The sequence below is a fragment of the Prinia subflava genome, chromosome 5, assembly GCF_021018805.1.
Source record: "Prinia subflava isolate CZ2003 ecotype Zambia chromosome 5, Cam_Psub_1.2, whole genome shotgun sequence".
NCBI classification, from domain to species: domain Eukaryota; kingdom Metazoa; phylum Chordata; class Aves; order Passeriformes; family Cisticolidae; genus Prinia; species Prinia subflava.
In genome coordinates this window covers 41,968,369-41,985,500 of record NC_086251.1, presented here as the reverse complement: position 1 = coordinate 41,985,500, position 17,132 = coordinate 41,968,369, and the positions used below count along the sequence as shown (strand labels likewise).

Sequence of the window (17,132 nt, the reverse complement as noted above, 5' to 3'; positions counted from 1 at the left end):
AACACATAGGCAGACTTGCCCCATTCAAATCTGCATAATATATCTTATAGGGGCAAATACTTTACCTCCCTCATTTTTCCCATGCACCTCCTTACCACACAGTCAGACAGGCCAAAACAACCAAAACAGCCCCAAAACCCTCTATATATGAGAAACAAGAGATGTACACATTGCCTCCCTTCTTCAACCTTCTGTCTTCCTCCCCCTCACAAACACTTTCCCTAGCATCATCTTTGCACACTGTTGCCTCCTGCCTCCCTCCTTACTATGTCAGTTGTGATCCTTGAAATGCCTCTCCTCAACCTGGGCTAGAGTGTGAGGGGACATCTTGTAAAAAGCAAGATGAAAAGTAGCAGAACACCCTCTGTAATTTACTGTGGTTACTTCCCTTATACAGTCACCTACCTACTGATCTCTGTGGGCTGCTGAGGGTTAATGATGGCACCGACTCCTGAACTACTGCGTTACCTGACTGCAGCACCGAAAGTGATTTATGTTATTATTTTCTTTGGGGGTTAATTAGGGGCTCGAGAAAGTAAGGGGCTGTCAGTGCTAGCTGGAATTGGTCTAGTGCGGCCAGGGGAGAGCAGTCATCCCTCACAGAGTTCTGCCAATATATCTTTGTCCTGAACATCAATACCTCCAGCTCCCACACCTCAGTGTGGCAGACAGCCCTCCATCCTGGCCTCCAGCAACCCTGTTCATCTTGGCATACAGAGTACTCTGCTCTGCTGAGTCCTGCCGTTTTCATCTGAGACCTTTCACACCCTTACTCCTCTATTATCTTCTCCTCACCCAAGTCTGCCAATAATGCCAATTGATGGACAGGGACACCTCGCATGGCCTTCACCCAGAAGCAAGGAAGAAGTATCTCCCCTCAGTATCTCTTATAACTCAGAAACAGCAGTTTTCCTTCCTCTAGCTGCTGTTTTCCTTCCTCTAGCTGTGCAAGGCTTGCTGAGGCCTGAGAAGCCAACACAGTCTATGGCTGCCCTTACCTCTTTGCCCAGATCCTCACGGATAACTTGCTCAATCTCCTGCCTGGTGCTCTGCGGGGCCTGGCTGTGCAGCACCTTGAGGGTGCGGGTGTACTCCTCAGGCAGGAGGTAGTCCAGCGCTCCCAGGTGCTGGCCCACCTTGATGAAGGTGCCTCGGTTGGAGCAGCACAACTCCCGAAGTCGCTCGGCAGAGCGCAGGTGCACCTGCAAAGAGACCAGAACATCAGTTAAGCCCTTTTGCTGTCTGTTACATGCACATGTCTACAATCTTTTTTGTCCAACATTTAAGCAGACCAAGGATTTCCTTTCTTGATTCTGGGCATCATCATATAATGCATCAGTTCACTATTAGGACTCTGGCTTGATTTAAAGGGTCTGAACCAGACCAGGACAAGATGGCCCAGAATATAAAGGGCTTCAACATTTGTTTGTATAGGCACCATAATCAGTAACAGCATATTAGGTTTTGGCCCATTCTTGCACAGAATAAAATGTCTGGCCACAGGGCAGCATTGGTTTGTCACTGTGATTCTGTACTATGATGCACCGTTTGGAAACTCCTTGTCAAAAGACAAAAATCATGACCACAACCATTATGTTAGACTTAGCACAAGTGCAGTGAATTAAAATGAGAAGAAAACCACAGACACCATCTCAGAAACTTCCAGGAACTCAGAAGAAGAGTCTGTTAAAAATCAAAATTAGATTTCTCCTTGGCAGTGAGGAGGACAGTATGTGGGCAGTCCTTCATCTTCCTCACCTCACTTTGACATGCACAAGGGGAAATTACATCCCTTCAGTCCCATCAGGTCATGGATCTTACTGCTTACATTGCCAACAATGTCTGCAGTGACAGTTGTTTGCGCAACTAAGTGTTAGAAGCCTTGCCAGCTGTGCTCACGGTGGCCAAAATGCAACTACTAAATGACAAAACCCATTGCCAACTACTTGCCTGGTCTGTATTTCAGCTCTTACATTTCATTTTGCTCCTCAAGAATATACCAGCCACCACATCGTTCAGTGACAATGATTTATTCTCCCTTTATTACTGTCACTAGAAAAGCCTGTCAAGGACACAGCTATATTGAATAATATTTAATGAATTCCATATAAATTTACCCTGATACATTAATAAAACCTAAGCAGATCAATAACAAAAAATAACTGTGCACCCATCTCCTGTTGAGGCCTGACACCAATCTGCATGAAGCATCCTCATTCCTCTGGCTTCTGTGTCAGAAGTCACTGAAGGGCAAATCCTGTGTCTGCAGCCCTTAATTGCACAAGATCCTGTGGTGATGGACTCCACAAAACACCTTGAAATACGTGACAAAAAGGAACAATACCACAAACATTCATGAACAACACATACACTCACACCATTCAGTAGCTATCTTGGCTCTCTGTGCAATGCAGTGCTGCATCGCATCATGGGACAGGCTGAGTGTTTTGCATTTGGGAATGTGTCAGGGGCAGACTGAGTGCTGAGCTGCAAGTGCATGAAACACAGGCCTAGGGAAGTGTGAGGAAAAAGCCTAAAGTGCAAGTCTTGCCCTCATAGTGAGACTTGACAGTCTGACGCACACATGCTCACACGTGCCCATGCATTTTCCTAGGTGGGCACATACAGCCAGTGTAACTCATGCTAGGTGAGTGAGCTTCCCCCAGCATATTGCCAGCTCAAAAACACTCACACATATACAGGCTGCAAATAACACCCATGAGTGTGCCGCAAGTCTCCCACATCATTCTCCTGCATTTTACACAACAGCTTTGAAGCTCCTGCTGTAACAAGCCTCTGCCCTGGCTCTTTCCCTGCTCTCCTCCCTTGTGTGCAGCAAGGACAAATACAGGCCAAAAGGGAACAAGGAAAGGAAGCTGTAACAGATGAGAGAGAAAGAAAACCAGGGTGGGAGCAATGGGATAAAAGAGAAAGGGAGAGAGGGAGCCAGTGCAACTGGATTGTTTGTCACAGCACCAGGACTGCAGCCCATCACAGTGAAACAGCTTTTTTGCAGCTCCAATAGTCACCCTCTACCCACTGCCTCCAGCTGTGGAGGAAAACCCCCGCCAGCAGTGAAGGAGAGTGGTGGCCAGCCACACAGTGCAAGGTGTTGGGCAGCCATAGCCAAAGGCACTGGCAAAAAACAGGGACAAGGCTCTTACAGACATGTTCCAAAAAACCCCGCACTGAGCTCCTAGCATTGAGCTCAGGCCAGCACAGGGCCCTGTGATCGCCCACGCACAGCAGGAGCCCATCAAATGACTCCAGGCTGCAACATGATTCAGGGCAGAGCAGCAGCAACCCGGGGCTGTAGTGCAGTGCTTGGGTGTCAGGCCAAGCAGCCAGCTCAGGGCAGAGGTGCCGGCTCCAGTGCATTACCCACACCACATGGATTCCCGGCTGGAAAATGAAACTGGTTGTAGACTCACTTGCATACAGAGTGTATCTTCACATTTGGATTACTGCTGAGAAGGAGGTGGTAATAGCCCCTCTTCCCTCTAGCACAAGATGAGAAGAAACTTTTGCCCTCCACGCTGCTGAGAAGCTGGGTGGCCTCATGGACACAGCAGTCCTGGACAGGGGGACTGCCTTGGAACAAAACAGAACAAAACTCCCTGCAAAGAATCTTCCACAATGCTCTCACAAGCGGCTTGGCTCAAATGCCTAAGAGATAGATGCCCTGGCTGGCTGGCTGAACCAGGGAATTCCAGCTCCTGAACTTCTAGAGAGACAAGATGACCAAGCACCTTGTCTTAGAGGAAGTAAATCTGTATCCCTACACCTTACAAAACTCCAGTCTGCATTAGAGGCAGAAATATAGTGAGCATGAAGCAGGACTGTGAATGCAGCTTCCAAGGACTCTGCTTATCTACCAGATCTGATTTTTTAGTAGAAAACTTTCCTAATGATCTCTATTATTTTCTTAGATCTTGCCAAAATATGTCACAGTCCAGATGCAGCACTTGTTTCTCTGACAGACTACATTCCCCTAATCACAGACAAAGTAAGAGCATCACATTCCTACTACAGTGTCCAGTAGGGGTGGTCCACATTTCTGTTCCACCTTGAAGAAAATGTAAGGTAAATGGGAATCCCCAGAATGGCTCAGAACTTTTCTTCAAGATACTGCTCTTTGTTGCCCAAGAAATACTTCAAAGACTGTTTTTATCAGAGGAAAGAGCTTGAAACAACACCTAGTTTTATATAGACATACTTGTATGCACCACCCCGAGGAGCACACTACAAAGAAAGGAAGCATTTCACATACTGAGGAATATCAAGAATAAGCTTCCGTCAGAAAGCCCTTCAGATCACAAATGCTGTCTGTATGTGTGGCTCTTTCCTCAGTCCACATGGGCATCTCTTTCTGTCTCAAATCCTTCCTCCAAATGTCAGTAGGACAAATTCTACATCGGCCCACATGGCTATCAGATTCCTCTGCTTTACCTAAACCTTGGTTAGACTGGTATTAACACTGATTATTAAAACTGTGAAAGTAACAACTCTTAGGGGTGGAAAGGAGGCATCTCTGGGATGAAGCATATGCTCAGTAAGGAGAACTGCAAAGGGATGTATTTTAATTTATGTTTGATGTACAAGTAGACCTAGCTTCTCAAGCAATTTGGTTGCTTTGGAAGGAGCCTTTACTCACACAGATTACTGGCAAAGAACTGCTCATCAGAACATCAGATGTGCAGATGTCATAAACTGGCAGGTGCTAATCTGGTCTTAAAAAAGGAAAGAATTAATTCAAAAAAATAAATACTCAAACTAAAATCTGCCAGTGAGAACTTCAATATTTCATACCTGGTGACAGACCTGGTGGCAAAAGTGCTCAGAAAGGCCACTGAAGAGAAGTATGTTTATATATTAAATATATTTACCATACAGTAAAGTAAGTGGTGGAAGCAACTCCTCCTATGAAATCCCTCAGAAAAGATATCCCAACTCTGCAGGGCATACTCTTAGCTGGCAAAATGTGAAATGAGGATTTGGAATGCAGAGAGAACAGCCTGCCCATCACTGCCTACAATGGAGATACACTCTCCAAGACAGTATTTCAAGAAAGGTGTCTCCAGAAAACATCTGGAAAACTTAAATCGCATAAAAATTAGAGATTAATTCAAAAAGTAGCTGAGATGCTAATAACCATAATAAAAGGAAATCTCATATTAAAACTGTTAACTTGCAGAGGACTGAAAGAGAATAAATGTTGCCCTATTTTTAAGAAAAATATAGACTAATCTGGGAAACTGTAGTCCTGAAAGCTTTAATTCTGTATGAACTAAATTAGTTGAGACTATAATTACAGAGAGTACTAAAAATCATCTAGCTAAATGTGATATGACTGATAAAAAGCCAACAGGGACTTTGAAGGGAAAAATCATTCTTTAACAGTCCACCAAAATACTGTGAGCTTGTTAATACAACAGCCAATAGAAAAGAGGTATTAGAAAAGGGGTATTTACTGGGACTTTCAAGTGGCTTTCAATAAATATCCTCACAAAGAATGAAAGGAAAACTCAGTAATTACTGGAGATACAAGAACATCACTTGCTCATTTTATCCCATTCCCAGCTCAGAAACCCAGCACAACAGACCGCAGCAATAGAAGACACTCCAATTAGGAGAGAGTGGCAACATTTAGTGCTGTTTTCACCACAGTTTCATTTCAACCTGCTCTGAGCATTTTTAGACCAGATGATCTTGCAGAAGCCTTGTCTATCTTAGGACCTGCATTCTTTTTACTTCCTGGGAGAATGAACTAGCACTGGAAACAGAAAAACATGATGAAAGGGGGAAGCAGCCCAGGTAGTGCACAGAAGGCAGAAGGAGCTCTCTACTATAAAAGGATTGACCTGCATTACTGTCAAAAACAAACAGCAAAGCATCCCATTATACCTGTTCTTCCACCAAAGTTTAATTTTCTTGCTAGTGATCTGGCAAGGAGAGAACAGTGCAGTGACAAAAATTCCATGAGATATAAGAGATATTATTCACCACTGTGGAAAAATAAGCCGTAACAAGTCCCTACCAAACACAGGTGAAAAATCAATACACCAGGAGATCTCACCCTCAGCACAGATGGCTGCAAGGTTACACATTGCATTGGGAGGTGCAGTCTGTCCTCCCCACACACACTGCTGGGCTCTCAGTTAACTGGAACCATCCAACACTTGCATCATATTCTTGTGGACAGTTCAGCCTGCTCAGTGCACAGAGTGAGTCAGGAAAAAAAACCAACCTTTTTGACTATGATAAAAAAGATTAAAATATTAAAAATATCATGACACTATTGCATAAACTGAATGTACAACCCCACTCTGGATTCTAGACACCCTATCACAAAAAGGAGGTAGAGAAATAAAAAAGGACAGAGCAAGAGAGGGGAAATATGACAATGTCATATTAAAAGTCTATTAAAAAAGAGACTTTAAATATTGGGAGATTGTTTACATTACAGAGAGTTGATGCATAAGAGAGAAAAGTTGCAACCATGTATGCAATAATGAAAAAAAATAAGCTCCCATTACTATTTCCAGCTCTCATAAACCCACAAATAATAGGGCATTCCACAAAACAACAACTGTTTTTAAGTTGTTTCTTTTTTTATATCCCATTTTGCACAATACAGCATTAACCAGTGGCACTCACTGTCAGAGGATAGAGAAGCCAAGAGCTTAATGGAATTCAGAAAGGCTTTAGATATTTATGATAAAACAACCATACTTGATTTTATATAAAGCTTTTCATGTCTAAAAGTGCTTTTACAAAGCTCTACAAAACTCAGGATCACTATTCTCCATTTACAGGCTTGTAAGAACATTACAGGTAATAAAATGTCTAAAGGGCTTTAAACTCTATTGCTCAAGGCCTCAAGATAAAAATTACCCTACTGTCTGGCCACAATGAGAGAATGCAAACAGGGTGCATTATTAAAACCTTTAGAGAACCTATTTCATGTATCCAGCCCCCAAATTCTGGTTACATTTTCTGCTGAGGTCAACCAGTTTTGAAGGGTCTTCCATATTAACTAAATTACCTGCCATTTGAAGGACTTGTGACATTGATGATGAACTCTTGCTTTGTTCCACAGAACAACAGAACCACTGCTTATGGTCTTTCATATTAAACCTTTGGGATGCTGGGACGAAACTTGAGGCACACAGTGGGTGGAAGCATCCCAAGCATATGCTGTCAGCCATCCTAGACAAGAACACTCTTCCAGAAATGCCTGCAGTAGGGGACTGGAAGAGCCAGGCTGTCCTTTGGACTTCCTACAGAGGGAAAACAGGATGTCATCACCTCTGTGGTGGGTATCTCCAAGACACAGTTGGGTAGGGAGAGAAGACATGTCAGAGAATATAGGAAAGAAATCTGTTCATAGTCCTTTTCTCTTCCAACCCCAATAATGACAGGGCCATATGCACAGGACTAGGAAAAGCTGTAGAAACAGTTTTAGATGACCCAGGACAGCACAAACCAGAGAAAAATGAAAAGCTCTCCACCTCAACACAGTGAGAAACTGAAATCAGTGGCCATGCCAAAAGATTTGTAAAGATGCTAAGGGAGGATACAGCTACTGGTGATATGAATAGAATACTTGGGTGCTTTTAAAACAGCAATAGAAAACATAGAACCCATTTCAGTGACAGTGTAGTTCTGTCTAAAGGGCTGTTATCTCCTCTTTCAACTAATCTGAATAAGCATACAGTAAATACAAACTACTTCAGCCTTCGCTAACACTAGCTAGCAGCCTATCAGTAATCAAACTGACTGGCAGCAAGGATGCTGCAGGAAGACACACAACTCTAAACAGAATAGTTATTGCCTGCTTTTTGCATTATCTTTCCTACTTACCTTTTGCAAAAGCTCATTCCTAAGCACACCAGGTATTTGCCATTCAAATGCTTCCTTATACCACCAGTAACTGATCATACTGCTGATGATGGACAGATCCATGCCTCTGAAATTGGAGTAAGTCCTGGTGTGATGTACCTCACTACCTAATAATTTGTTATTTTGGGGAGTTATGTATACCTTAATAAGATCCTTCAGAAATTCTGGCACAGCAGTTGGTTTCCAGTGGGACAGAAAGGAAGTGAGAAAGAGAGCTTTATAGTTTGGAAAGGCTTAAGGATGGAGATGATTCCTCTGACTAAAATGACAACTTCTTAGCTTCTCAGTTTCATAAACACAGAAATAAGGAATCACACAACTAGCAGGATGGCCAGTAAACTTGGTACTAATGGAATAGAGATAGTAGGCCCACAGACAGCTGAAATCTGGTGTTGGTGCTGTGGCCTTGTATCAGTAGTGTTACGGGTAGCTGAAATTAAAGCAAACACATTTCATAATTCATGCAAAACTTCCCTTAAGATCACAATGGACTCTTCCAAACCCAGGTCAACACATTTGACACTGAACAGATATGCAAACTCACACCCTCCAAGCCATCAGGACTCTGAATTTGCACATACAAGTGCTGCATCCACCTGCGCCACACATACTCCCAAGTGTTCCTGCCAAAACCCCTATTCACAACTTGGTTTGTATAGGTGACTGAAGGCTGGCCTAGCAACAAACCACTAGTGTGAGATGCCACTTGGTTCAGAAAACATTGTCACACTAGGCTGAGTCCGCCTCTTTGGCCATCACTCCCCAAGCTGCTCTGGAGAGTAGGCAGCAGTGTTTCTCAACTACAGGGCAGACCACCAGCAGTCACCTTGCTGAACCCTGCCCTCGCTGGCTGGTGCATGCACAACCAGCACCAATCGCCTGCTTGTTTTCCATCTTCATTTTACTCCAAGCTCGGTCATTTGTGCTCTGATTATCTCTCATTACTGACGACCTTGCTGTAATGAGTTTTAATCTGCCTCGTATTAATTAGAAACATTTTCATTAGCCAGCTCAATTTTAGGTAAATAGCTAATAGAAGCAACTGAGCTGCAATTAGTTATCTGTGGGGCAGTTCAGGATAAAAATCAGGAGAGAGCAGCTGTTTCCCCTCTAGACACCTCTGTGATATAATGCACTGTTCTGTGTAAGTCTCCTGAGCCAGGAAACAAGGAGCACAGGGAAGGGCTGGTCAGAGACAAAGGGAAAATAGCATGCTAAAATAACTGGGCTGTAGAACTTCTGTGCCTATAGCAGGAATTGGAGAGTCAAGTTGAGTTCTCTACACCCACAGACGTTACCTCTGGTGAACAAGGTTCTGCTCTTGAGGCTGTTTTACCCTGTCACTATTCAAGAGGTCCTTCACACAGGCTGTCTTGTGGGGCACATACATTACTGTGAATGGTTACTTACACGGGAGGATAAGATCAGATTTGCTCAAGACAGAAGGATCAGACCCACGTATGCAGAACCATACAGTACTAGCAAAGACTGTAGGTTCATAAAAGTGCCTTGTCCTGATAGCTGATATACAAATGGATCTATCCTGTGCTTCACTGCAGAGAACCCAAGGAGGATAGAAAGTAATTCAACAGCATGTCTGCAGAAGACATGGAGACTTTCACAGAAAGCACAATGAAAGGAGGCACATGTCTTGATCCATTGATCACAGAGGCTGCAACTCCACAGAGGCAGGTGAAATGATAATAAATTTGACACAGCACCTCTCAAAATCTGGCTAACAAAATTAATTCACTTCAGCTTGGATCAAACCACGTGGGATGCTAGTGAAAACAAGCTGAGTACTGTAAAGACACCATCTTATTTAGCATTGTGTTTAGCTGGGGGGGGTGCTCTCACACCTTCCTATTAGTCCTAGGAAGCCCTGTTTTATTTGCTGTTTTCAGCTGCTGTAAGCAACAGTATCAACCAAGATGTGTATTACACTCAGAAGTGTTCCCTAAACAGGGGCTGCTGACACACCCTGCAGAAACCACATACTATTGATGGAATAGCAAGAGACGATGTGCAGTAAAAATGACCTGAAGGGAGAACACTCCCCAGACAGCTATTTTCACGTAAGAAGACCATGGAAAGGCAGTAGCATGGGAAGTGAGGGATGGTCTTGGGCCATGGGGAGGGTAGGAGGAAGAGCTCAAACAAGGCCACAGTAGCAATTAGCTGTCACTGAAGCTCACAGGGATTTGGCTACACTTTCAAAGTGATGAATCCTAGCAGCAGGAATGAAGATGGAGACCTGACAGCCTCTTCCCTATCCATCCTGCAATAAAATAGAGCTCGAAAAGCCATGAACTCCACAGGAAGCCTCAACATGCAGAAGACAGACTGAAAGGCACACTGAAAGGTAAGTTTTATGAGGATGAATGGCCCAAGCACCATGGAGAAAGCTCAGCTAAGTCTCATCTAGTTCAGCTGAGGGTCTAGACAGGGTAGCTTCACAGTCTGCTCTCCTACTGTGGGTGTGCAGAAAAGTAGGAAGCACAGAGGCAGCTGCTGCAGCTGGAGGGGAGAAATGGTCACATCCACTTTGTCAGTGCTGAAGAATCTGGGCTGGCATTTTTCTCTTCCCAACAGTCGAATCCCACCCTACCAGCTGCACGTCACAGCTGACCTCTAGTCAGGACCTATCTGAGTCAACGTCAGGCGATTAAATTGTGCAACAGCAGCTTCTCCCCCTTGTACATATGTAACTTCTCTCCTGGCAAGTCACTCCAACAGCCAGGGGAGCAGAGCAAGCTGGCTCCCTCTCTTACAGCCATGCAGACACACACCAGCATTCACCCTGGTGACAGACCCCTGAAAGAAGGGTTTTTATTTCGGTGTCTCTAAAGAGAATACAGCCCCTTACCAAACTGACACAGGCAGATTCCTTCCCCCTTCTTTAATCTGAGAAGCTCTGACCTTTAAAGTACAGACCTCTTCCCACAGGAACAGGATGCCTGAAGAGGAAAGAGACAGTAACACATGAAATACCTACAAGTGATTAAATTGGATTGACGAGGAAGTCAGGAAAGATAACAACCATGGGATTACGCTGTCAATTCCAAAAAACTGCAGTGACTGTCATAGCACCACATCCGACAGAGAAAGTGGCTGCAGTGCCAATAAGTCATCACCAATGGCAAAGTGCGGTTCTACATTCAAAAAAGCGTCCACGTTAAAATTGAAAAAAATCACAAGGAATGTCCCTTTGTTACTCAGCAGGTCTGCTCCCTTCTGAGTATCCGTCAGAGTTGCTGACTTCAGTGGAAAAGAATATATATAAATAACTCCAGCTTTTTCATCTAGTTGACGCCACACAGCTCCAGACCAAGAACGGCAGCTGGTGTCTATTAGTATCCCATCAATGTCACCAGTATGGGAGACTGAGCGGGTGTCTCTTCTGATTCATACACAACAGACCTGTTAAACTGCAATTAGAAGATCCAATCCTTTCTTGCAGCTGATCCTGTGCTTTCTCACTGAAAACAATAGGTTTCTGCAGGGGTCAGGGGAAGCAGAATTTGGATAAAACTGGCTTATGTGGGTGCCAGTGGAGGTAACATTTGGTCTTACTGAATCCTTATGGCTTCTAGGAACACAAGGAAGAAAGAGAACCTATATTGACTACGAGAGCGCCACCTTAAAATAGCATGAGATAGCAATTTAATGAAGTAAAACACGAATATCTGACATGGCACCAAACTGAGATCAACAAAAAGAGAGCTCAGGTGAGGCCACGTGTTATGCAGAGTAGACTACTTTTGTTCTCACAAAAAGCAGAAGGAATTATCTCCCGGAGTACCAGAGGCAATTGCCTTTACTGCAGCTGGTATCACAAAGAGCAATATTCTACATGCCTTGCGTGTACTCGGCTGTGGCTCACCAAGGTTGTGAAGGGAATAAAACTGATATCGTCTTCATACAAAATGACATATTCAACATTTCTCCATCAACAGGCTAGTCAAAGATAGTCAATGTCTAACTTTGGCTAGAATGCAAATAGTGAACTCAAGACAAAAGTATTGGTGCAAAACCTGACAGAACAATAATACTGGCAAAGATCCTCCAAAGAATCAGATCTTGCTGGCCAAGTACAATCACTGTGTATGTTCCCAAAGACAACATTTGCATGGCAAAAAAGGACATTAAAGAATTTACACAACACAAGACTGACATAAAGCAAAGAGATTAAAGCACACGCTAATAATCCAAAACTAATACTATCTATGACTTCTAACCTCAAATATTTAATATTAAAGTATTTACATACTCCACACAGAGATGCCATGAAGAATGAAGTTACGGCCAAACTGGGAGTTGATGTCAGCAGGCAGGAAAAAATAGAAAATTACATACACATGGTCTTGATTCAGTCCCTGGAAAAGAACTTCCCTGTTCTCTCATTAAGAAGATCATGGCATGAACGGGGGCTGTGCATTGATTACTTCTGACAATTTGCTCCTTTTCTGGACAGAGTGCTACAGGGACAAAAACTTGGCTGGAGATGGTAAGAGGGGACTCAGTCCCAACTATAGATCCTTTGATCTGTAGTTGCCTGACAACTTGAGTGGGACATCAAGGCAAAGCTGAGAACATGAACAGATGTCATCCAGGAGCTTCTTTAAATGTACATTATTTCTATTTTGAAGTCTGTAATTGGCTCCCTCTTAAAGGTTTGCTCATCAGCACCTGGCACTCACTAGCACCCCATAGTAGCCAGTCAGCCACAAGACACATACCTAACTGCCTCTTTGAAAGCACAATTACCAAGTCTACATGGATTGTTGTCCAAACTATTCATACACTGCGTGAGCTTTTAAACACAGCAGTGAGAAATATAGGTATTTCAAAGTCCTCCTCCTCTGAGAATTGCCAGAATGGTTCAGTCACAGGGAGGCAAGGTGCCTCAACCCCTCTGCTACGGGAAAGCAGACATGTTTGGGCCACATCTCCAACAGCTCCTAGAGAGCATACGTAAGAATAATTTGGAGCAGGTAGTCTGCAACTTTCAGGGGGACACAAGCATACTGGCCACTTGGAACTGAACCAGCACATTAGTTTGGCCTCCCCGACACAGAAAACTCTTAGTAGCAATAAAGTTATCCAGGTAATCACTTTATGTCTTGTTCTAAAATCCATAAAATTCACAAGTCCAGCATTCTTCACTTCAAGCCTTCATGATGCTGCTCAGCCATGACCCACAGAGAGGACACTGGTCCAATACCAACCATGAAGACCTCCCCTCCATATGGCAATGCCCTCACCCTAGCTCATTTTGGCACATAATGTTGGGGAACTGAAAGTTCAATAAAAGCAAGCTTGGAAACCCATTCTATACTCTAGTTCTAGGTTTTCAAATCTCCAACCTCAAAGAAAAAATCTGTTGGCTTACAGAGAAGCATGTGTTTCTAGCAGTTATATGGACGCTGTTAAATTTTACTATTCAGTTGCCTGAAAGAAAAAAAAGAAATCCCCTCTGTTGGCCTATTAATCTGTCATAACGAGATTCTTCATAATTAGTTTGTCCCTAACAGTTGCTTTGTAATGGTAGCAAGAGAATATTTCAGGAATGGCAATTACCTCTGGTGTCAAAATGATGAGGAAAACAAATGTTCAACCATCAACAAAATGCAGTGCCTTTTCCACTCCCACCTGATGGTGGGTGACAGCACTGCACATCAGAATTACAGTGCAGGTAATTACTAGGCCTGTTGCTACTGAGAATTCATTTCCCCTCTTGAGAAGAACTTGTGAGCAATGCAGATGGAAGGAGGGGCATCTGTCATTGGGATGGGGATCCTGTAGCTAAACGCTCTTACCAATACATTGCTTCTTTAATTCATTACACATATGTCCAACATTTATAAGCAGTGAACACTATTTAAAGGAACTTTTCTTTATTAGCTAGACATCCATCCCATCATTTCAAAGATTTTGAGAAAGGACAGAGCTGGACCTCTTTATTGTTACTTTATTTAAATCTAGTATCTTTCAAATAAAATTCACATGTCTGCATCAGGCACTTCATCCATACTAATAGGAAATACAGTGAGTTTCTAGGCTGTTTGTAAATGGAAGAGTTCCTTGGGCAGTGAGCTCATTGGATTGCAGCATATTGTGGAACGTGACATCTGACTGTCTCTGGAGTGAGATTTACAGGAATGAAACTAAGGCAGATGCACTGTGGAGCTCATCTTCTCAGATGAGGACCAAGTTGTGCCAAAGCCAGGAATCCTAATCCAGAGAAGGACTAGCAAGGGGAAACTTGCTGGTTTGGCTGCCATTGACACAAGTGTGCAAAGCCACAGCCTGGGAGAGCTCTCCTGCCTGGGTATGGCCATGTATCCTCCCAGCACTTGGGTCTCACTCAGTTCTCAGAAAATTGGGATTGTGGCAAATCTTTCCCACGAGTTACCAAGGAATGCAAGGCCAGATGGGGTAAGTCTATATCCAATCTGTCAGCAGGGCAGAGGCCAGGGAGCAGAGCTGGAGCAGGCAAGAAGCTGATTCAGGCCTGGTACAGGATGGCAGTAGAAGTGAACAGACAGCTCGGCTGTGTAGGGCAAGTGTGGGAAGCTGCATGCATTCAGATGGGGATCCACCAGGAGAGATGCGTGCATGAAGCTGCTTCTGTGTGCATTTTGCTCAGTACTCAACCACATTATCCAAACACTTGCTACCCTAAAATCAAAACATAGGTTTAAAAGAATCGAACATCACCCTCAATTCTGGTACAGATTCAGTCTGCTTTGGGAATAGTTGAAGTCAAGGAAAGTTGCAGAGAATACAACGCTGCCAGTCAGGGTGGCAGGAGCTGGTATTGCCCTTTGGAGGCCCTCACATGCACCAGGTTGCAGTCACCTCTTGTCTTCAAGCACACAGTCCCTCAGCACCAGCTCAGAGTGAAGAAAGTGCAGTTCCAGCTAACAGCCTTGTTGTTTCTCAGTCCCCATCACTCAGGAGCCATCATTCCAATTTAACGTTCCCCAGTCAAGGATCACCACGCTGTGTATGGACATGGAATAACTCCCAATTCAGACTGACACAGCAAAACCTCAGCTTACTGCAAAAAACAGAAGCAGGGATGTTGTCTGGAGAGGAAGAAGAGAAACAGAACAGCTGATACCAGGGCATTGAGGAGATGAAGCAGCTCCTGCTGAGCTCTGGAAATGCCTGGCTGTGCTGCCTGACTGTGAACGCAAAGGAAAGGGCCTGAGGGAGAAAAGCTTATCTTCCCTACTTCTCTTCACACAACAGTCCTACGATAAACAAAGCCTACTGCCCTTCAGCAGTTCTGTAAAAAACAACTTGTGTTCAGAAAAGCCCTACAATAACAAACAGGTTGCACAGTTACAGAGTTCACAGGCAACTCAAAATGAGTACATTTTCAAACAAAGACTGCACAGGCAGTAAAGACATTTAAGAGATGGGGCTTTTTTGAAAAGCAATTCTGCTAGTGACCTTTTCAGTGAATTTACCTCTAAATTCAGCAAAACTAGCAACATAGTAAAGGATTTAGGCTTGGCAGAAGGCATTTCAAAAAATACTGGGCAGGTTCATATATATGCAAGCTCACCTGCAAATTAGTTGTTAAAGTGGAGCTCAGAACAGAGTGGAGGCTTTATAAAGACAGCCCTTGTTTATCTGCTGGCTGTGGCCCTCTTCCATGTCACATCAGCTCAGTACACTGACAAAAACAAATTGTTACTGGTGTCAGACCTGCCAAAATGATGCTACTGCAGAGGAAGGAGCAGCAAGCTGCCCTGAATGGTGCACCATCAGCAGAACTTGCAGCCACTGAGACAGAACTCTCAAGCCAGAAAAGATTCAAGTAAAACCAAAATAAAGACACCCCAAGCCAGTTCTACAGGACCAAACTAGGCTTAACTATTGTAGCAGTGAACGTGATTACCTTCTTGGATTAACTCTTCCAAAGCCATCTTTGAACCTTTGATTTTGTTCAAAAAATGGCTGCCTTACTATAAGGACTCCAACCTGAACAAACTGGCACATGACTACAGGCAAACACATTAGTCTAGTGTCTGTTCAGATGTACAAAAAATCACATTTCTAGGCAGGGCATATGAACACCAGTAAATAATGCAAGGGGTAGCTTTAAAACCTGACACTGAACAATACTTTTTAGTTTATTCCTAGAACTAAATCATCAAATACTCTAGTTCAAGAGAAACATAGCTTCCTTTTTTCCTAGTCCACAGGGCTTCCTCAGGTCTGACAGAGTCCTGCCTGGCCCTGGGACACCAGATGGAAGAATATAGCAGTTCCTTTCAGAGACACCTTTCCCTCAGGTATGCAAACAGCATAGCCCCTATATATGTTAAAAGGATTAGCCTGGAACCCACTAGAATGCCTTCCACATTGTAAGCAAGTCCAGAGGAATGCTTGCAAGACACCACCCACCACAGCAATTCCCTCACCGCTGACTTAACTGGCTAAATGAAGACACTTGCTTGACAGGTAAGGTAATTGTGAGCTGCCTTCCAGCACATTCTTTTACCAGATACACTTTGGGGAGAATGGGATAAGGTCACTGCTTTGGCAGAGCAAATCCACAATATTTAGTCCTGCTCTGAAGTTCCAGCCTGGACTGATACATCAAATATCCTCTGCATGCCACCTGTTCTCTTCATTCCTGGTTTTACATCTGAATTGTACTCCTAATTTGGAGTGTTTCAATATAGTGTTTCACTGCAAACTAACTACAAGAACCCTAGAAAAGAGAACAGAATCCACACTAGGTCTTGCTAGGGACTCAAGGTGCAAATAAAACAGTATTTCAGAAATCCACTTTGGCATTGCAAGCATGTCTCGATCCCCAAATGAAACTTTTAAGTATCTCTTTTTCCTAGCCTCAGATACGATTATTTTTATTCTCAAGCCAGCTGTCTTCCTGTTTTTAGAATAGACTAAGTACTGGTTACCTGTCAGCTCTACTGATTTTATAGGTGGCCTCCAACAACCATATGGGCCATTCCCTTAAAAGTTGAACTCAAAGATCCTTGCGGGTCCCTTCCAACTCAGAATATTCTGATTCTCTGTTCTATGAACCATACAAACTGGTCAGTAGTTCAAGGCTACACAGTCCTTCACTAAGAAAACATCCCTAATCAGGTCCTGATCCAATGTCAATGGGATCAGCATTAAGTCACTTACAGTGGCATCCAAAGTAATTTCACTTTTTGTCTCCTTCCCTCTTTACACAGACCTCC

General features: G+C 43.6%; 1 protein-coding gene across 5 annotated transcripts in view; it reads right to left on the bottom strand.

Moving 5' to 3' along the window:
• ADCK1 (aarF domain containing kinase 1) overlaps positions 1 to 17,132 on the bottom strand; it is a 75,676-nt gene that overhangs the window by 45,941 nt on the left and 12,603 nt on the right. For all 5 annotated transcript variants that reach the window (XM_063399083.1, XM_063399081.1, XM_063399085.1 and 2 more), the window contains one exon: positions 999 to 1,202. In XM_063399083.1, the coding sequence (XP_063255153.1) occupies positions 999 to 1,202 (204 nt within the window). The remainder of the gene's footprint in view (positions 1 to 998; positions 1,203 to 17,132) is intronic.